This window comes from Miniopterus schreibersii (assembly GCF_964146895.1).
Source record: "Miniopterus schreibersii genome assembly, chromosome: 16".
NCBI classification, from domain to species: domain Eukaryota; kingdom Metazoa; phylum Chordata; class Mammalia; order Chiroptera; family Miniopteridae; genus Miniopterus; species Miniopterus schreibersii.
The window spans coordinates 45,078,622-45,096,721 of NC_138116.1; the positions used below are offsets into that span (position 1 = coordinate 45,078,622).

The 18,100-nt window shown below is 40.0% G+C and overlaps 1 protein-coding gene across 1 annotated transcript in view; it reads left to right on the top strand.

Annotated features, from left to right (window-relative positions):
- Positions 1-17,618, top strand: part of COPS3 (COP9 signalosome subunit 3) — a 28,412-nt gene extending 10,794 nt beyond the window's left edge. Inside the window, exons 7-12 of the mRNA XM_081161037.1 lie at positions 1,848-1,988; positions 3,530-3,703; positions 7,047-7,133; positions 14,470-14,583; positions 15,860-15,940; positions 16,299-17,618. Coding sequence (XP_081017163.1) covers positions 1,848-1,988; positions 3,530-3,703; positions 7,047-7,133; positions 14,470-14,583; positions 15,860-15,940; positions 16,299-16,352 — 651 coding nt within the window. The 3' untranslated portion in view covers positions 16,353-17,618. The remainder of the gene's footprint in view (positions 1-1,847; positions 1,989-3,529; positions 3,704-7,046; positions 7,134-14,469; positions 14,584-15,859; positions 15,941-16,298) is intronic.
- Positions 17,619-18,100: the final 482 nt, after the last annotated feature.

An 18,100-nucleotide genomic window follows, 5' to 3' on the forward strand; every position in this document is an offset into this window, starting at 1 on the left:
ATGCCACACATCTGTGACTGAGCCAGAAGGTGCTGGTGTCATTAAATGACGCGTCTAGTCAGATAAAATCTTCAAGGGTACACAGTCAAAATTTCAGTTCTTCAGAAAATTATAAACACACACTTCATAGCCACTGAATGCATTGTCATTGGACAGCCCAGCACAACAACTGATTAACATACTGATCTAGAAACAGAAATAGCAAGATGATATGCAATGTACTTAGAAAAATATTTCCATCACAAATAGTTAAAATATTAAAAACAAACACTTTTATATTTATAGATGGAAGCCTCTTACCTGAAATATACTTATTTCCTGATTTACCCTAAGGACAAGCATTGTCTAGTATTAGTCTACTTCATGCCATTGTGTGTTAATAATGTGCATGCTGCTATAGCTGGTATTAGTACCTTAATTTTAGAAGGTTACACAGATTTTTTTACTGCTTCAAAAAATTTCCAAAAGAAGAACATACTTATTGAAAAAAATTCAGCACAGCATTGTATAAAACAAAAAGTGAAGGCATCTTTATCTTCTCATATCACACCCAGACTGGCCTAGTTAGTTCACTAGTCCTTGATGGATAGAACTGTAAGTTGATTCTGTTCTTTCACTCTGAGAGCAGTGTTGCAGTGGGGGTCGTTGTGCTTGTATCCTTGTGTGCTTATGTGACTGTTTCTGTAGAATAATCTCAAAGAAGTGCCTTACAGGCGCAGCGGTTTGAGTTTTGATGTGAAATATTGGGCTGATTGGGTGTGATAGTTTTTAGTTCCTCTTAACCTTTACAATTCAGGTGAGAAAGTTAAAAAGGCATCCGCAGAATGGGAGAAATACTTGCTGATCATGTTTCTGATAAGGGACTTGCATCCAGAATATATAGAGACCTCTTAACAACTCAGCAGTGAAAACAAAAATTTCAAAATGGGCAATGGACTTGCATAGACATTTCTCCAAAGAAAGTATACAAATGGCCAATAAGCACATGAAAAGATGCTTGTCATCATTAGTCATCAAGGAAATGCAAATCAAACCACTATGGGATACCAATTCGCACTGCGATGACTACAGTTAAAAAGACACAGCCGGTAATAATTAAACGCATTAGGATGTGGAGAATTTGGAACCCTCACAGTTGCCAGTGGGATTATAAAATGGTGCAGTGACTTTGGAAAAGAATTGGAAATTCCTCAAAATGTTAAACATATAGTTACCATGGGACCCAGCAGATCCACTCCTAGGAATGTATACCCAAGAGAAATGAAGACAGATGTTCACACAAAAATGCGTACACAGGTGTCCATAGCATCATTATTCATAGTAGCCAAACGCAGAGACAACCCAAATGCCCATCAGCTGAGGAGTGAGTAAACAAAATGTGCATTCACACCACGGAGTATTACCCAGTCACAAAATGGAATAAGGTACTGGTGCTACAACATGGTGAACCTTCAAGACACAAGACCACATATTTATGATGCCATTTCTATGAACTGTCCAGAGTAGGCAAATCCATAGAGACATAAACAGTAGTGATTGCCTGGGGTTGAGGGGAGGGAGAATGGGGAATGAATGCTAATGGGTATGGGGTTTCTTTTGTGACGGGATGAAAAATGTTTGGAAATTAGGTGGTGGTAGCTATACAGTGCGGTGAAATACCAAGACCACTGCATCGTGTACTCTAAAAGGGAAAGTCTCATAGCATGGGAATTGTATCTACATAAAGATGTTATATAAAATAGGACATTGAGTGTAAGCGTTGTTTTATAATTAAGCGATACCTGTGGCTGATTGTTCTTTCCTGCTTGGTATGCCAGCTTCACATTCAGCATTCTTCTCTTGCTCAGGCTATAACTACCCCTGCCATGGCGGTCAGTCACATCATGTTGGAATCATATAAAAAGTATATTCTAGTCTCTTTGATATTACTTGGAAAAGTGCAGCAGCTACCGAAATATACATCTCAAATCGTGGGTAGATTCATTAAGGTGAGTTTTTAAAATAAAACTGATTTCTTAAGTCCATAAGGAAATGTGATGATATGTAGTTCTGTAATTTTATTTTGTAGTGATTTTGCTCTCCCAGCAGCTTCCTATTAGCAGACATTTGTTAAATGGGAGCAGCAGTTCTGGTAGAGTCTCTAACCTCACTTCAGTCCATGCACCTTTTGATCCCCTGATTGGGGCAGAGTGTTTCTCAGGAATCTGTTTTCAGACTTTTGCTCTGGGTGGTTGTAGCTGTAGGTGTTTTAAGCTCCAGTAAGGGTTGATTTTTCTAGTTCTTCATTACAATTTAGTGAAAATACTGAAAGAGCAGCACTGGTTTATTGAACTCCCAGTTAGCCTGAGTGCTGCAAGATCTTCCTGGAGCTCCTGTGTGAAGACCACAGGTTCTGTCCACGGAACTTGTGTTTTCGCCGAGAACCCAGCTTTGGGACCACATGAAAAATAAATTAACTCTTTTAAAAAATACTTTGAAATACATGCTCACGGTTTTTAAAAACTTGAACAATTGAAAAGATCATGAGGCCACATTGTTTTAATAACAGTTTTATCCTGTTCACCTTTGTACAAAACTCAGATTTCAGAGTATCAGTTTGAAAGTCTTCCCGCTGAGAAAATTATTTGTTGTTTTGTTGAAGATAGCTGAGTGCTCTTCACCTAAGAACCTGACTGTGGTTCTCGGGCCTCTAGGCTGCCTCGTCACAGGCTGGGCAGTGGTAGGGAAGGCTGCTGAGAAATCCCATGGAAGGGCGACAGGCGGGGTAGGATTAGGGTTGCCATTCTCAGACCATTCTGGAGAACTCCCCTGGTTCCTTTAGGTCGCCCTGTTTTAGAAGGAATGCTTTTATAAAGTGGCATAATTCACAAGCATTAGTTTATTTATGATGACATCATACATGATGAAAAGAACACAAACTTCAAAAAAGTAGAAATATAGGTGTGAATCCAGTTTATACCTGTGTTCATGACCACTCCACATTCTTTTAGACTTCTGCCCCAATTTCTTAATATTTTAAATAAATGATAATGTGTATAAAATAAAATGCCTAAAGTAACTCGGGCTCTTACTAGGCCCTCAGCCACCATTAGTCCTCTTGTTCCTGTCTTCCTTCTTATCAAAAGTAGCCAGTGTCCCGTTGCACCTGGGGGGGATGGGGGATGTATGTGCGTGAGAGGGCACGAGAGAGTTGAGAATGATGGAGATTCCACCTTTCTTCCAGTAGGAAAAAGGAGCCGCTGATAGGGAAAAAGACGTGCATGTCTTTACCAAGTGCAGTGCATGTTCACCTGATATGCACTTGTTTGCTCTGTACCACAAAGTTTTTCTGACAATGAGTTACTCCATAGTGAATTTTTATCCTTGGTTTTAACTAAGCATTTGTTGGATAAGTTATATAATTTGTTAGGTAACAATAAGGGATATTGAATGTCGTTGCTCAAAATACAGTACCAAGTTTTGTTTTGCTTCCTGTACAAATTTTAGTCCTCTAACATTTTAATCTGATTTTCCCTCTTCAAACCTTTAGCCGCTTAGCAATGCTTACCACGAGCTAGCACAGGTTTATTCAACCAATAACCCCTCGGAACTCCGCAACCTGGTGAATAAGCACAGCGAAACTTTTACTCGTGACAACAACATGGGACTGGTGAAGCAGTGCTTGTCCTCTCTCTACAAGAAGAATATTCAAAGGCTAACCAAGGTGAGACAGGTGCTGCCCTCGATCCCATCTCCTGACTCCTGGGCCTCCACCCTCTTTTCCTTCGCAGTGCTAAGGAAACAGGTACAGGGATACAGTGCAGTGGGGTTTCCACACTAAGAACTGTCACAACCAAGTTCTTAGACAAGAGTTTGATTTATACTTTTTGGTCTTTTCAGGGCTAGAGCAGGGTATTTAAGAAGAGGAACAGGTGAAGAGGAAGACAGGTAGGAGATACAACTACTTTGGGAGGCAGAGAAAGGTAGCCTGAGAGAGGTAAACAGTTCCATGGGCAGAGGGGTGATACACTTAGCAATGCAGATGTAAGTTCCTTGTGAGCAGCCTCAGAACCTCTCAGACTGTGCTGATCTCTGTTTGAACACAGTACAATGATATTAATTACCACGCAGGCCAGAGTTGAATGAGCTATGTGCGGTTGAACTATAGACAATTGGTCAATTATATAATTTTTGTTTTCAAAGTGAAAATAACCTGATGTTTTTTGGTTATAGAAAATCATAAAAGAAAATTGAAGTCTCATGTGAACTAGGAAGGCATATACTGCAAGGAACAAGAAGCTAAGCAGCTTAAACAGAGTATTGTTTTTTTCTCTTGAGAAGTAGTATAGTCGAACAGCAGTTCAGAGCTGATGAGAGGAGGTGCAGCTGCCTCTATATGTCCTCTGCCTTGTGTCAGCAGCGGGGTGATGGCAGAGTTACAAGAATAGGGTGTGTCTGTTGCTCGCCTCTGGATGAAGGATGGGAAAGGAGGTGGGTTTGACAGTGTGTGAGGGCCTAGAGAAGCTAGAGTAGAAATGTGGGTGGTGCGTAGGGCGAGTCGTGAAGGCAGTAGACCATGCAAGGAAAAGAAGGAGGTGAGGAGATGGTCGCAGAACAAGGAAAGGAGGCGCCTAAACACGAGAGAGTAACCATAACTTCCTGGCCAGCATAAGGAACTCAGCAGAGAATTTGTGAGAGGAAAATAAGGACTGAAAGCAACTCAAGAAAGATAAAAAATGAGTCTTAACCTGTCAGCCAGAGGAGAGCCAACTTGACCCACAGGCAAGAAAGGCCAGGACCTAAGAGACTCACGGTAACAGGCAGCCTAGTTTCCCCCACAACATTTCCTGTTTGGTCCAGGTGCCAACAGAACCAAGAAGATTCCTGCCTCACCATCAAGAGGGCCTTTGAAGAAGAGCGCCCCATTTGTGACTAGTACTTGAGGCTTAAGTAGAAGAATCAAAATATTTCCAAAGTTAAAAGGGTATTTCACAAAATGTTAAATTGCAGAAAGGTAAATAACAGTGGTACCTCGGTTTTCGAAAGTCTCTGTTGTCAAACGTTTCCGTTTACAAATGCCATAGACCTGGAAGTAAATGCTTCGGTTTTCGAACACACCTTGGAAGTTGAACATGCCACATGGCTTCCGCTGAGGGCAAGACCCTGAGGCCCAGCTGTCAGCTGTTGGTCCCTCGGTTTTCAAGTGTTTCAGAACTCGAACGGTCTTCCGGGACAGATTACACTCGAAAACCGAGGTACCACCGTAAAAGTAAAATGAAGAATTAGAACCTAAGAAATCTAGTAAATGGGCATCTCCACAAAAATCATCAGTTAGCTCTCTGTGAAGCAGTCAGCCACAGTCCATCACTTAGGAGTAAGCTGATAGTTTTACTCTGGTGTGGATCAGATGAATCCAGAACATGAGTTTGACCAAATGAACAGGAAAGGCCTTGAGGTGGTCAGTCAAGGGCTGGGGCAGTGGCTCGGTCTTGCATGTGCTGACTCATGGTGATTGGGGCCAGCTGGGCTGATAAGCACTGCACAGGGGACATAGAGGAGGGGCAGTGTCATTGAAGGATGTGTCTAGTCAGAAGGTTAAATCTTTGGTGGTGGCTGTTATGCCAGAATAATAGAAGGGGGGAGACATCAAAGGATTTTCTAGCCACGGATGTCTGTTATTCAAAAGTCAGAAAATAAAAGCCTGTTAAGAAGCTTCAGCAGGCAAACTTTCAGTATCGGTGACAGGAACCATGTCCCATAGCATTGCTGTCTGGAAGGCATCTAGGGATGGGTAATCACATGGACGTTAAATCCACTCTGTGCTCACATTTTGGTGGGCATCTTTCTGGATTCCTCTCCTCTGCCTTCCATCTCGGCATATTTAGGAGCTCCCAGTAAAATGCAGTTGGGGTCCTGTTTTTCATGCTGTTCTGTACTCTGCTTTTTTCAATATGTCTTAACCCTCTTTCCTGGCAACATAAGCCTGTGTCATAGCTGCCTTGTCACTGCATAGTACTCTGTTGTATGGATAGATCATAATTATTCAACCAGTCCCCTACTGATGGACATTCAGGTGGCAGTTTCTATTTCTTTTGATATAAGAACAATGATAGTTCTATGTATTTAGAAATGTTCACTTTCGAATTCTCCCTTGTGATAAACTTTTTATGTACTTCTTAAAATTAACAATTTTATTTTCTTGGGTGCTATTTTCCAAACTAAAGTATATGTAAATTTTTTTGGTCATTGGTTTATCAAGAATTTTCAAGATCAGAGTTACTATAAATGTTGCCAGCTTTCCTTCAAAAAAAAAAAGGAGCTCTTTTAATTTGTTCTCAAAAAAGGCATTTTAATCACATCCCAAGCAGAGCAGTAATAAGCACTGGTTTCCTTCTAACTCTCCATTTGCTTACACATTTTGGCTTTGAATTTTGAAGGATTCATACTTATTTAATCAGTAATAGGTTTACAATACCAAATTCAAAAGATACAAAAATTTCCATCCAGTTCATATACTCCAGTCACCCTTTTTCTTTACCCAGAGGCAACCTAGTGTTACCAGTTCCTGGGGTATCCTAGAGCTCATATCTGCCCCCCATAGATGCTTTTTCCCTTTCTTTTACACGATATGAGCATGCACTGTTCTGATCGTCTTTTATATTTAACATCGTACATATCTTGGATTCTTTTTTAGTTCGTAAAAAGTTCTCACTTCTTAATTTTTGTTATAACTGCATAGTAGTCCATTTATATAATTGTACTATGCTGTTCTTAACTAGTCCTCTGTTGATGGTTCCAGTCTTTTGCTGTCACAAACAGTGCTACAATGATAACCTTGCTTGTGTGTCATTTCAGACATGTAGGGGTACATTTCTAGAAGTCATTCCTTAGAAAATTGATGACTAAAGCCAGCGAGTTCATCAATGTCAAGTCATCTTCACAACAAAAAATCATTTTGTGCAGTAATGGAAAGCAGATTTTCAGTGATTTAGTAGAACTCTGTACACATTGAGTAAAATTTATTTTCTTAGTTTCTACTTGTGATTAATTCTGCTTCTGAATTTCAGACCTTTTTAACACTGTCGTTACAAGATATGGCAAGTCGTGTGCAATTATCTGGACCACAGGAGGCAGAGAAATATGTCCTACACATGGTAAGTGTGCTTTTGTTTTTGAAAAACTCCTTCGTGGATTTTGTGTTTGTAAAAGTAACAAGTGTTCATTATGGAAAATATGAAAAAGGGAGAAGGGGGTGAGGAGCCTCCAAAGGCAACGTCTGTGGGCATTTTGGGTTATTTCCTTACGCCTGTGGGGTTCTCCAGTCATAGTGATCACAGTGATTTACAGCGGGTGTCCTCTTTGTGCTCATGTCCGTTTTTGTAAACATCATTTAAAACACTCATGAAATATTTCTGATATAAAAGAGGCATAAAACAGTGCTACTCAACATGCTGGTCCCTGATAAGGTCACGGACTTGTGCCCATATATGGGTCAGGCCATTGTTTCCATCACCGACAGAGTCCTGCTCAGCTAGGCAGTGTGCTTATTAGCATCACTGACTGCGATCTGACTCAAGCCCCTTCTATACTTAGAGTAGTGTTGATGTAAAGAGTGCTAGAGCAGGCACCCATGTGCTCAGCTCCCAGCTTCAGAAATCAGGTATTACCAGTATACCTGGCACCCCTGTTTATCACTTCCAGTTGTATGTCCCCACTCCCCAAATTTGGATAAACATCATTTAGTTGACTACATGGTAACCAGCTGAGTTGATATATTGTCATCTACCTGCCTTCTTAGTTACATAGAGACTTGGCGCTGATCTGATCACCAAGATGAGCCTGTCCTCAGCTCAGGTCAGGCAGACTCTGTGTGTAGAAAGTCAGCATCTGCATTTTCTGCTGGTGGTCTCCTTGGATTTCAGAAGCACTGTCGCTTTGGGATTAGGAGTCATAGGACTACTTCTCATTGTGATAATGGAGTGTTTTCTTTCCCTGGTTCAATTTACAAATGTTTTGAAGTTTTTTTTCCTTCATCCGAACCCTCAAAACCCATACATCCCAAGCAAACAAAACTTGTCCAACTTAACTAACCTGGGAGTGTCTGCTAAGGGCACCTTGCTAACGCTGTAGGGGTTAGAGGGAATGAAGAAGCTACAGAGTCTTCCGGGGGTAAGAAATACATGAGTGGTTATAATACCAGCCAGGACACGAGTTAGCAAAATGCTTTGAGGGATCAAAGGAGGGGGATGGGTTTTGAACACTGCATGACCAACCCAGACAGAGCCTGAAAGTCCTGGATCAGCAGGGGTGTTTGGTCTGCCAGGGGACATTTGGCAGTGTCTGAAGACATTTTTTTCTTCTTTTTTTTTAATTTTTATTTTTGTTTAAAATATTACACATGTCCCTTTTTCTCCCCAATGACCCATTCCACCCCCTTTCTTCCCCCTCCCCAGTCCCTCTCCCCACCATTGTCCGTGTCCTTGGGTTGTGCATATATGCATATAAATTCTTTGGTTACTCTCTCCCCCTTCACCCACCCCCCCCTCCATCCGTCTGACATTCGTCAGTCTCATCCATGCTTCCATGTCATTGAATCTATTCTGTTCATCAGTTTATTAAGTTCTTTAGATTCCACATATAAGCGAGATCATGTGATATTTGTCTTTCGCTGCCTGGCTTATTTCACTTAGCGTAATATTCCCCAGGTCCATCCATACTGTCCCAAAGGGTACGAGATTCTTCCTGTTAACACCTGCATAGTATTCCATGGTGTAAATGTCCCACAGCTTTTTATCCACTCATCTACTGATGGGCACTTGGGCTGTTTCCAGGTCTTAGCTATTGTAAACTGTGCTGCTATGAACATCGGGGTACATATATTCTTTCTGATGAATGTTTCAAGATTCTTAGGGTACATTCCTAGATGTGGAATCACTGGGTCAAACGGCAGCTCCATTTCTAATTTTTTGAGGAACCTCCATACTGTTTTCCACAGTGGCTGCACCAGTCTGCATTCCCACCAGCAGTGCACTAGGGTTCCCCTTTCTCCACACCCTCACCAGCCCATGTTTGTTGATTTGTTGATGGAGCCATTCTGACAGATGTGAAGTGACACCTCATTGTAGTTTTAATTTGCATCTCTCTGATGATTAGCGACGTCGAGCATTTTCTCATGTGTCTCTTGGCCATCCGTATGTCCTCTTTGGAGAATTTTCTATTCAAGTCCTTTGCCCATTTCTTAATTGGGTTGTTTGTCTTCCTCTTGCTGAATGCTATGAGTTCTTTGTACACTTTGGAAATTAGCCCCTTATCAGATACATCCTTGGCAAATATGTTTTCCCAGACCGTGGGGTTCCTTTGTGTTTTGAGGCTGTTTTCTTTTGCTGTGCAGAAGCTCTTTAGTTTGATGTAGTCCCATATGTTTATTTTTTCTTTTGTTTCTCTTGCCCTAGGAGATGTATCAGTGAAAAGTCCACTATGTGGGATGTCTGTAACTTTACTGCTTATGTTTTCTTCCAGGATTTTTATGGTTTCGTGACTTACATTTAAGTCTTTTATCCATTTTGAGTTTATTTTTGTGTATGGTGAAAGTTGGTGGTCTAGTTTCATTCTTTTGCATGTATCTGTCCAGTTTTCCCACCACCACTTATTGAAGAGACTGTCCTTACTCCATTGGATACTCTTGCCTCCTTTGTCAATATTAACTGACCATAGTGGCGTGGTTCTATTTCTGGGGTCTCTGTTCTGTTCCATTGATCTATATGCCTGTTGTTGTACCAATACCAGGCTGTTTTGATTACAATGGCTTTGTAATACAGTTTGAAGTCTGGTAATGTGATCCCTCCCACTCTGTTCTTTTTTCTCAAGATGGCTGCAGCTATTCAGGGTCTTTTTTGGTTCCATATAAATTTTCAAAATGTTTGTTCTAGGTCTGTGAAATATGCTGTTGGTATTTTAGTAGGAATTGCATTGAAATTATAAATTGCTTTGGGTAGTATGGACATTGTAATGATATTAATTCTTCCAATCCATGAGCCTGGTATTTTCTTCCACTTGTTTAAATCTTCCTCTGTTTCTTTTTTCAGTGTCACGTAGTTTTCCGAGTACAGGTCTTTTACATCCTTGGTTAAGTTTATTCCTAGGTATCTTATTTTTTTAGTTGCAGTGGTAAATGGTATTGCTTTTTCAGTTTCTCTCTCTGAAAGTTCATTGTTGGTGTATAAGAATGCCACTGATTTCCAGATGTTGATTTTGTATCCATCTACCTTGCCAAATTTGTTTATCAAATCTAGTAGTACTTTGATGGAGTTTTAGGGTTTTTTATGTACAGTATCTGAAGACGTTTTTGTTTGTCACAGCTAGGGGGTCACTACTTGCATTTAGTAAGTAGAGACCAGGGATGCTCTTAAACATCTTAAATGCATAGGACGGCCCACACAGCAAAGAATTATCTGGCCCAAAATGTCAATACTGCCAAGTTTAAAAAGTCCTGCCCTAGAGTATAAGATCCATGAGGGTGTGATTTCTTTTCTTTAAGACTATTTTTTTTTAAAGCAGTTTGAGGTTCAAAGGAAAATTGAGGAGAAGGTACAGAGATTTCCCATTTACCTGCCTCCGTCCCCACACATGCACAGCCTCCCCCATTACCATCATCCCTCACCAAAGTGGTACTTTTGTTATAGTTGATGAACCCATATGGACATCACCAGCACTCTAAGTCCAGAGTTTACATTAGGGTTCACTTTTGTACATTCTGTGGGTTTGGACAAATATATAATAACCTGTAAACATTGTTATGGTCTGACACAGAGTTTATTGCCCTAAAAATCTTCTGTGCTCTGCCTATTCATCTCCCCTTCTCCACCCCTCGCAACCACTGATCTTTTTACTGTCTCCATAGTTTCACCTTTTCCAGAATGGCATATAGTTGGAATCATACAGGATCCAGCCATTTCAGATTGGCTTCTTTCACTGAGTAATCTACATTGAAGGTTCCTCCATGTCTTTTAATGGCTTGAAAGCTCATTTCTTTCTAGCACCGAATAATATTCCATTGCCTGGATATAGCACAGTTTGTTCATTCATCTTGGTTGCTTTCAAACATTAATAAAGCAGCTATAAACATCCTTGTGCAGGTTTTTGTGTGGACATAAGTTTTTGACTCACTTTAGTAAATACCAGGAAGTGTGATTGCTGAATGATATGGTAAGAGTATCTAAAAAGTCACCACCATACCCAGGTCATCTAGGTTTTTCTCCTAGGTTATCTTCTAGGAGTTTCATGGTTTTGCATTTTACATTTAGGTCTGCATCCGTTTGAGTTTTATGGTTTGCATTTTTCATTTAGGCCCGTGACTTGTAATTTTTGTAAAGGGTGTAAGGTCTGTGTCTAGTTCTTTTTCTGAATGTGGATGTACAGTTGTTTGAGCACCCTTTGTTGAAAATTGTATTGCCTCTGCTCCTTTGTCAAAGACCCAGTGACTATATTTGTGTGGGTCTATTTCTAGGCTCTCGATTCTGTTCCACCGCTCTATTTGTCTTTTTTTTTTTTTTTTTTTGCCAGTATCACACCGTCTTGATTACTGTAGCTATTTAATAAGTCTTAAAGTCATGTATTGTCAGTCTTCCAACTTTGATCTTCTTTGATACTGTGTTGGCTTTTCTGTGTTCTTTTATCTATCCACATAAACTTTAGAATCAGCTTGTGAATATCTATAAAATCACTTGCTGGGATTTTGACTAAGATTGCATTGAATCTATAGATCAAACTGGGAAGAACTGATATCTTGATAATACTGAGTCTTTCTATCCATGAACATGAAATAGCTCTCAATTTATTTAGTTCTTTGATTTCCTTCATCAGACTTTTGTGGTTTTCCTCAGATAGATCTTAGAGATATTTTGTTGGATTTATTCCTAAGTATTTAATTTTGGGGGATAGTGATGCTAATGTAAATGCTATTGTTTTAAATTTCAAATTACACTTATTCATTGCTGGTATTTACAAAAGCGACTGACTTTTGTATATTAACCTTATATCCTGCAGCCTTGCTATAATTGCAGGAGTTTTTGTTGGTGGTGGTGGTGATGGTGATGGTGATACTTTCAGATTTTCTGTGTAGGCGATCATGTCATCTGTGAAGAAGACAGTTTTATTTCTCCTTTCACATTCTATATACCTTGTTCATCTTATCGTATTAGCTAGAACTTCCAGTACAAAACTGTATAAAGGAGTGGTGTGATGCTCGTTACTGGTGTTTGTGGGAAGTTTCAAGTTTCTCACCATACAATACTAGCTCTAGGTTTTCTATAGATAGTCTTCATCAAGTTGAGGAAGTTCTCCTCTCCCTAGTTTACTGTGAGTTTTTATCATAAGTGGGTATTGGATTTTATGAAATGCTTTTTCTGCGCATGTTGATTTGACCATGATCTTTCTCAGCCTGCTGACATGATGAGTTACACTGATTAATTCTCAAATGTTTAACTGTCCTTGTACACCTGGGATAAATCCCACTTGGTTTTGGCCTATAATTCTTTTTATATATTGTTGGATTTGCTTATATTTTGTTGAGTGTTTTTGTATCTATGTTCATGAGAAAGAGTGGTATAGTTTTCTTGTAATACTTTAGTCTAGCTTTGATATTAGGTTAGTGCTGGCTTCATAGAATAAGTTGGGAAGTGCTCCGTCTGCTTCTGCCTCTGAAGAGATGGTAGAGACTAGCATGACCTCTTCCTTACTTGTTGGGTGGAACTCACCAGTGAACCTTTCTAGGACTGGTGCTTTAACGTAAACATTTTATTGAAGTGTAACAAAAGCGCAACCAATACCTAGATCATGGATCCGAATACAACCAGAAACCCAAAACCACCCCTGCTTCCAGCCCTGCTCCTGGCTAGAAATGTTATTATCTTGACTTCTCACACCCTATTTTAGTTGTGTTTGTTTTTGAGCTTTATATAAAATATCAAATGAAACGTACAGTATAAACTTTTTGGGATCTGGCTTTTGTGCTTAACACTATGAGATCCATTCACGATGTTCTATGGAGTTTTAGTTCATTCATTTTCAGTGCTCCGCTGTATGAATGTATTTCCATTCCAGTTAGATGGACATGGAGTTGTTTCTGGTTCTAGTTATTACACAAAGTTCTGCTGTGGTGAACCTAGGTTTGCATTTCATTTGGATATATTCCATCCACTTTTTAAAGAGGCAGCTCTCTGTGACGACTTAGAGAATTATGCATTCTATTTAATGTGTGTTGGGCTGGTTGCTGTATCATTAAACAATATCTATCCCTTCCAAGGCTAGAAAGGAATAGGCCAGTTTAGGGAGCTCAGTAACAGATGGATTCATTGTTGTCGCTCTGTGGGACAGTTTGTTAGGAATAACAATACCTTTTTGGGACTTTTATTGGCTTCTCACTTTTTAACTTCATGGACAGGATTTGGCTGTGAGGATCAATCAGATAAATCCCTAGTCATTGATACATATAAAGAACATAGCTCTTGAAACTACCTTGGAATCCACATTGGTAGAAAAGTTTTCTTGAAGGACCAGAAAATAATTTCTACTGGGGTTAAACAAAAATGTGTTAGTATTTTGGTTTTCAAAATGCAGGGGCAATTTAAATTATACATAATGAAGTTAATGTTTAAAGATGAGAGGGCAGTTTGGCTGGCGTGGAGCATCTTCCCCAGTCAAGGGCACATCCCTTGGGTTGCAGGTTGCATCCCAGGCCAGGTTGGGGCATGTGCAGGAGGCAACCAATCAATGTTTCTCTCACATCGATGTTTCTTTCTCTCTCCCTCTTCCTCTCCCCCTCCCTCCCTCCCTCTTCTCCTCCTCCTCCCTTCCTCCCCTTCTCCCCCTCTCCCCTCCCTCCCTCCCTTCCACTTTCCCTAAAACTCAGTGGCAAAAATAAATAAAGATGCAAGGGCAGTTTGAAAGCATACTAAAGGAAACAAGACACAAAAGACACATTATTGTATGATTCCATTATAGAAAGGTCCAGAATAGGCAAATCTGTAGAGCAGAAAGTAGGTCGGTGGTTGCTAAGGACTGAAAGGATGGGAGAATAGGGAGTAACTGCTTGACAGGAGTGGGGGTTCCTCTGGGGTGATGACAATGTTTTGGAACTGTGGTTGCACAACATTGTGAATGTACTAAACGCCACTAAATTGTACACCTTAAGATGGTTAATTTACATTGTGACTTTTACCTCACATGTAAAATAAAATACAAATAAAACAACGTAAGGGCATGAACTGTTATGATTTTGTCAGTTTTGCACCCCCTGGCATCTATAATGGTGCCTAGAACATTCTTGGAATTCAATAAATAGTTGTTGAATAAACAGTTGGTGCTTAAAAATACACATATAAATTTGTGTATGTATCATTGCTCTCTGTGCTCTGCCCTGATTATATTGAATCACTATAGATTCACATAGTGTTCAGGTCTAAACTTCTTCCCTGATTTTTTTTTTTATAGATAGAAGATGGTGAAATTTTTGCAAGTATTAATCAGAAGGATGGTATGGTCAGTTTCCATGATAACCCTGAGAAATATAATAACCCGGCCATGCTTCATAACATTGATCAGGAGGTAAACATGGGTGCCAGGTTTTGATTTTTTTGATTGGTGTTTGAGATGTTGTATTTGAAATACTGTCCCTATGCTCCAGGATAATTTAATTTTAAATACAGGTAGTTTCCAACTAGTTTCTAGGAACATTTTGGTTCCTAGAAAGTTAATTACAAAATGGGCTGTGTAAACTCTTTTGGATTGTTGGTTATAAGTAAATGGTGGGTTAGAGTTCCCATCTAGATTACCAAAGCCTACTTTAACTCGTAAATCACCTGAAGGGCCTTACAATTAGTGTAATTTTATCCACACTCAACTGTCACCTATCATATAGAGTCTCATTTCTATGGCCAAATGTGTTCAGAGTTCCAGTCGGGAAGTCAGAGAACATCTGTGTTAAGAGTGGGTGAAGGGAGGAAAGTGGGAGGAGGAAAGCCATCCTGCATGCCCTGATGAGGCTGCAGCTGTGGGACACAGAGCAGCCACCTACCTCTGCACCTTCTGAGGTTGTGCTGCTCTTAGTGCCACTCTGGGCTCTGCACACGAGTCAGGATTGTGTGGGTGGTCTGTGTTTCTTACCTCTGATTAAGAAAAAGAACAAAACCTTAAATCTCAAAAATATTTAAAAAAAAAAAAAAAAAAGCAATTCATAGTATACTTCCACAGTCCCTTATTTGCAATTTAAAATTGGAAAAATCCTGAAAACTAAAAGTTTTTTTGGTAACTCATTAGATGGCAGATGCCACCTGAAATGATTTATAGTCTTTACTTAGTGTGAATGGTTTTAGGTTTCACTGCAAATGATAATGTGTTTGATTATGGGGTGCTACCCTAGATCCTACTGCTGGGATGTCAGGTAATATACAATACTTATACTGTATTAACTTTCTGAATTCAAAAATTCTGATTCCTTGCCCTGGCTGGTGTGGCTCACTTGGTTGGGCATTGTCCCATGCACCAAGAGGTTGCTGGTTCAGTTCCTGGTCAGGGCACATGCCCAGGTCATGGGCTTGATCCCCAGTATGGGGCAAGCAGGAGGCAGGAGATCAGTGTTTTTGCTCTCACATTGATGTCTCTCTCTCTCTACCTCCCTCCCTCTCTCCCTCTCTCCCTTCTCCCTTCCTCTCTCTAAAAATCAATAAAAAAATCTTTTAAAAAAATTTTTTCTGACTCTAAAATCTGTCTAGCTCCAGTGGTCAGGTCAAGGGATTGTGAACCTGTAGCACCGTATTAATAGTCTAGGTTCAAATTGACCTAAACCCGCTTACTAACCACCTTAAACATGTCCATCACACAGATGCTGAAGTGCATAGAGCTGGATGAGCGGCTGAAGGCTATGGACCAGGAGATCACAGTGAACCCCCAGTTTGTGCAGAAGGTGATTGATTAGGGTTCCTCTCATTAACTAGAAGTGGGCCGGGTGGAGAAGGGAGGGGTATTTCCCATATGAGGAACGTGGACTCAATTTCAAGCTAAATGTTTAGTTGCCAGGAGTTTTGAAAACCTTTATTCAAGTTCACAGAGAGACTATTGAGATCATTTTCAAACAACAGACTTCTCAGGGAATGCATAGGGTGGCACCTGGACTTGCTTCCTTTCCGCTGTACACGAAGATAATATTGTACCCAAAGAGACACAGTGACCCCTCAGGGAGGCCCGCAGGTGCTTGTTTGGGGCTGGTGGGAAACTCTTGACAAATACAAACATAAGTACACTGCCTCCTCCTCCCCTTACAGAGCATGGGGTCCCAAGAAGATGATTCTGGAAACAAACCATCCAGTTATTCTTGAAACAAATGGCCATCCTGCTTCAAACAAGAGAAACGATCACCTTGGCCAGTAGCAAGTGTGAGGAGGGCAGCGGGGAGGACCACGCCTGTTTCTCCTGGACGTTAAGGAACCATGTTTTGTTTTCACCTCTTCAGCCCTGTGCTTTTGGAAAACCATCCTCCCTGCAAGGAAAAAAATCAAACTTCACAGTTGGTTGTGGATTTATTTATCCTCAGATTAATGTTGTTGTTGCATTAAATCTACCGTTTTGTTTTAAATTACTTGAACATTGATGTGTCTTTTGTATCCTTTTTTTCCATCTGAAAAGTTTTTTGAAAACATTCATTTTGAACAGAAAGTTAGATTTTAGAAACCTGGAAGATTTTGATCTAAAGTTGCTATCAATTGCCTAAAAAAAAAAAGCCGCAAGAGGTCATAAGGCAGAAGCTAATTTTTTATAATTAGAATTAACATGCATTTTAGTAACAGTATGAATTGTGAATTAAAGAGATGCTGTTGCAGTCTTTCTAACCTTTGGTGTGTGCTGCACACAGTTATAGTCTTGAGAATGGGTTTTTTATGCGACAGATGACAGACTTTCCCGCTTTCTCCCAGAAGCATTTTCAGTTAAACTGCACAGCTGCTTTTCGATTATGTTCAGGGCCCCTCTACAGCACTCTGATGCCTCTGACTTAGGGTTTACTGATTTAGCCCAGAATGGGGTGGAGCCTTTGAAAAGTGTGGTCAGATTAAACTAGAATTTGGTCTTTAAAAAAATTTCTCACTAGCCACATTCACTTTTTTAAATATGTTAGCTTGTGTAGTTAATCATTTTTGCATTATTTACAAAAAGAAACTCTGAAACCTCATGAGTTACGTAAAAAGTTGCCCCAAATAGAGAGGCTTTGGGGGGGTCTTGCGATCTATTGTGATAACCATTCTTCTTTGGTGCCGGAAAGCATCCACAGATAATCGATATGTCATTGCGCGAGTGTAGCTGTGCTCCAATAAAACTTACATGAAAATGGGGGGAGGGCTGGTTTGACCCCTTATCTAAACTCTCAATTTCTCCAGCTCAAATTAGTCCTGCTGTACTTTACATCTCAGTGACTTTTTATACCTGACAATTTGCACATCTTAATCTCTTCCCCTTTTCACCCATTCTCCCAACCTCCCATCTGACAACCATCAAAATGTTCTCTGTATCTGTGACTGTTTCTGTTTTGTTTGTTCGTTTATTTTGTTTTTTGGACTGCACATATAAGTAAAATCATTGGTATTTGTCTTTCTCTGACTACTTTTTCATTTTTATTGGATTGGGGTTACAATGGTTAATAAAATTATATAGGTTTCAGGTGTACAATTTTATATACATCATCTGTATATTATATTGTGTGTTCACCCTAAGTCTCCTCCCATCACCATTTATCCCCACTATGCCCTCTTCTACCTCCCCCACCCTCTTTCCCTCTGGTAATGCCCATACAGTTGTCTGTGCCTATGAATTTGTTGGGGTTTTTTTTGCTTAATCTCTTAATCTTTTTCACCCAGACCCGCAAACTCACCTCCCCTTTGACAGGTGTCAGTCTGTTCTCTCTATTAGTCTGCTTCTATTTTGTTTGTTAGTTTATTTTGTTGATTAGATTTCACATGAATGAAATTATATGGTTCTTGTCTCTCTCTGACTGGCTTATTTCACATGGCATAATGTTTTTCAGGTCCATTCATACTGTCGCAAAGGGTAAGATTTCCTTCTTTGTTAGGGCTGA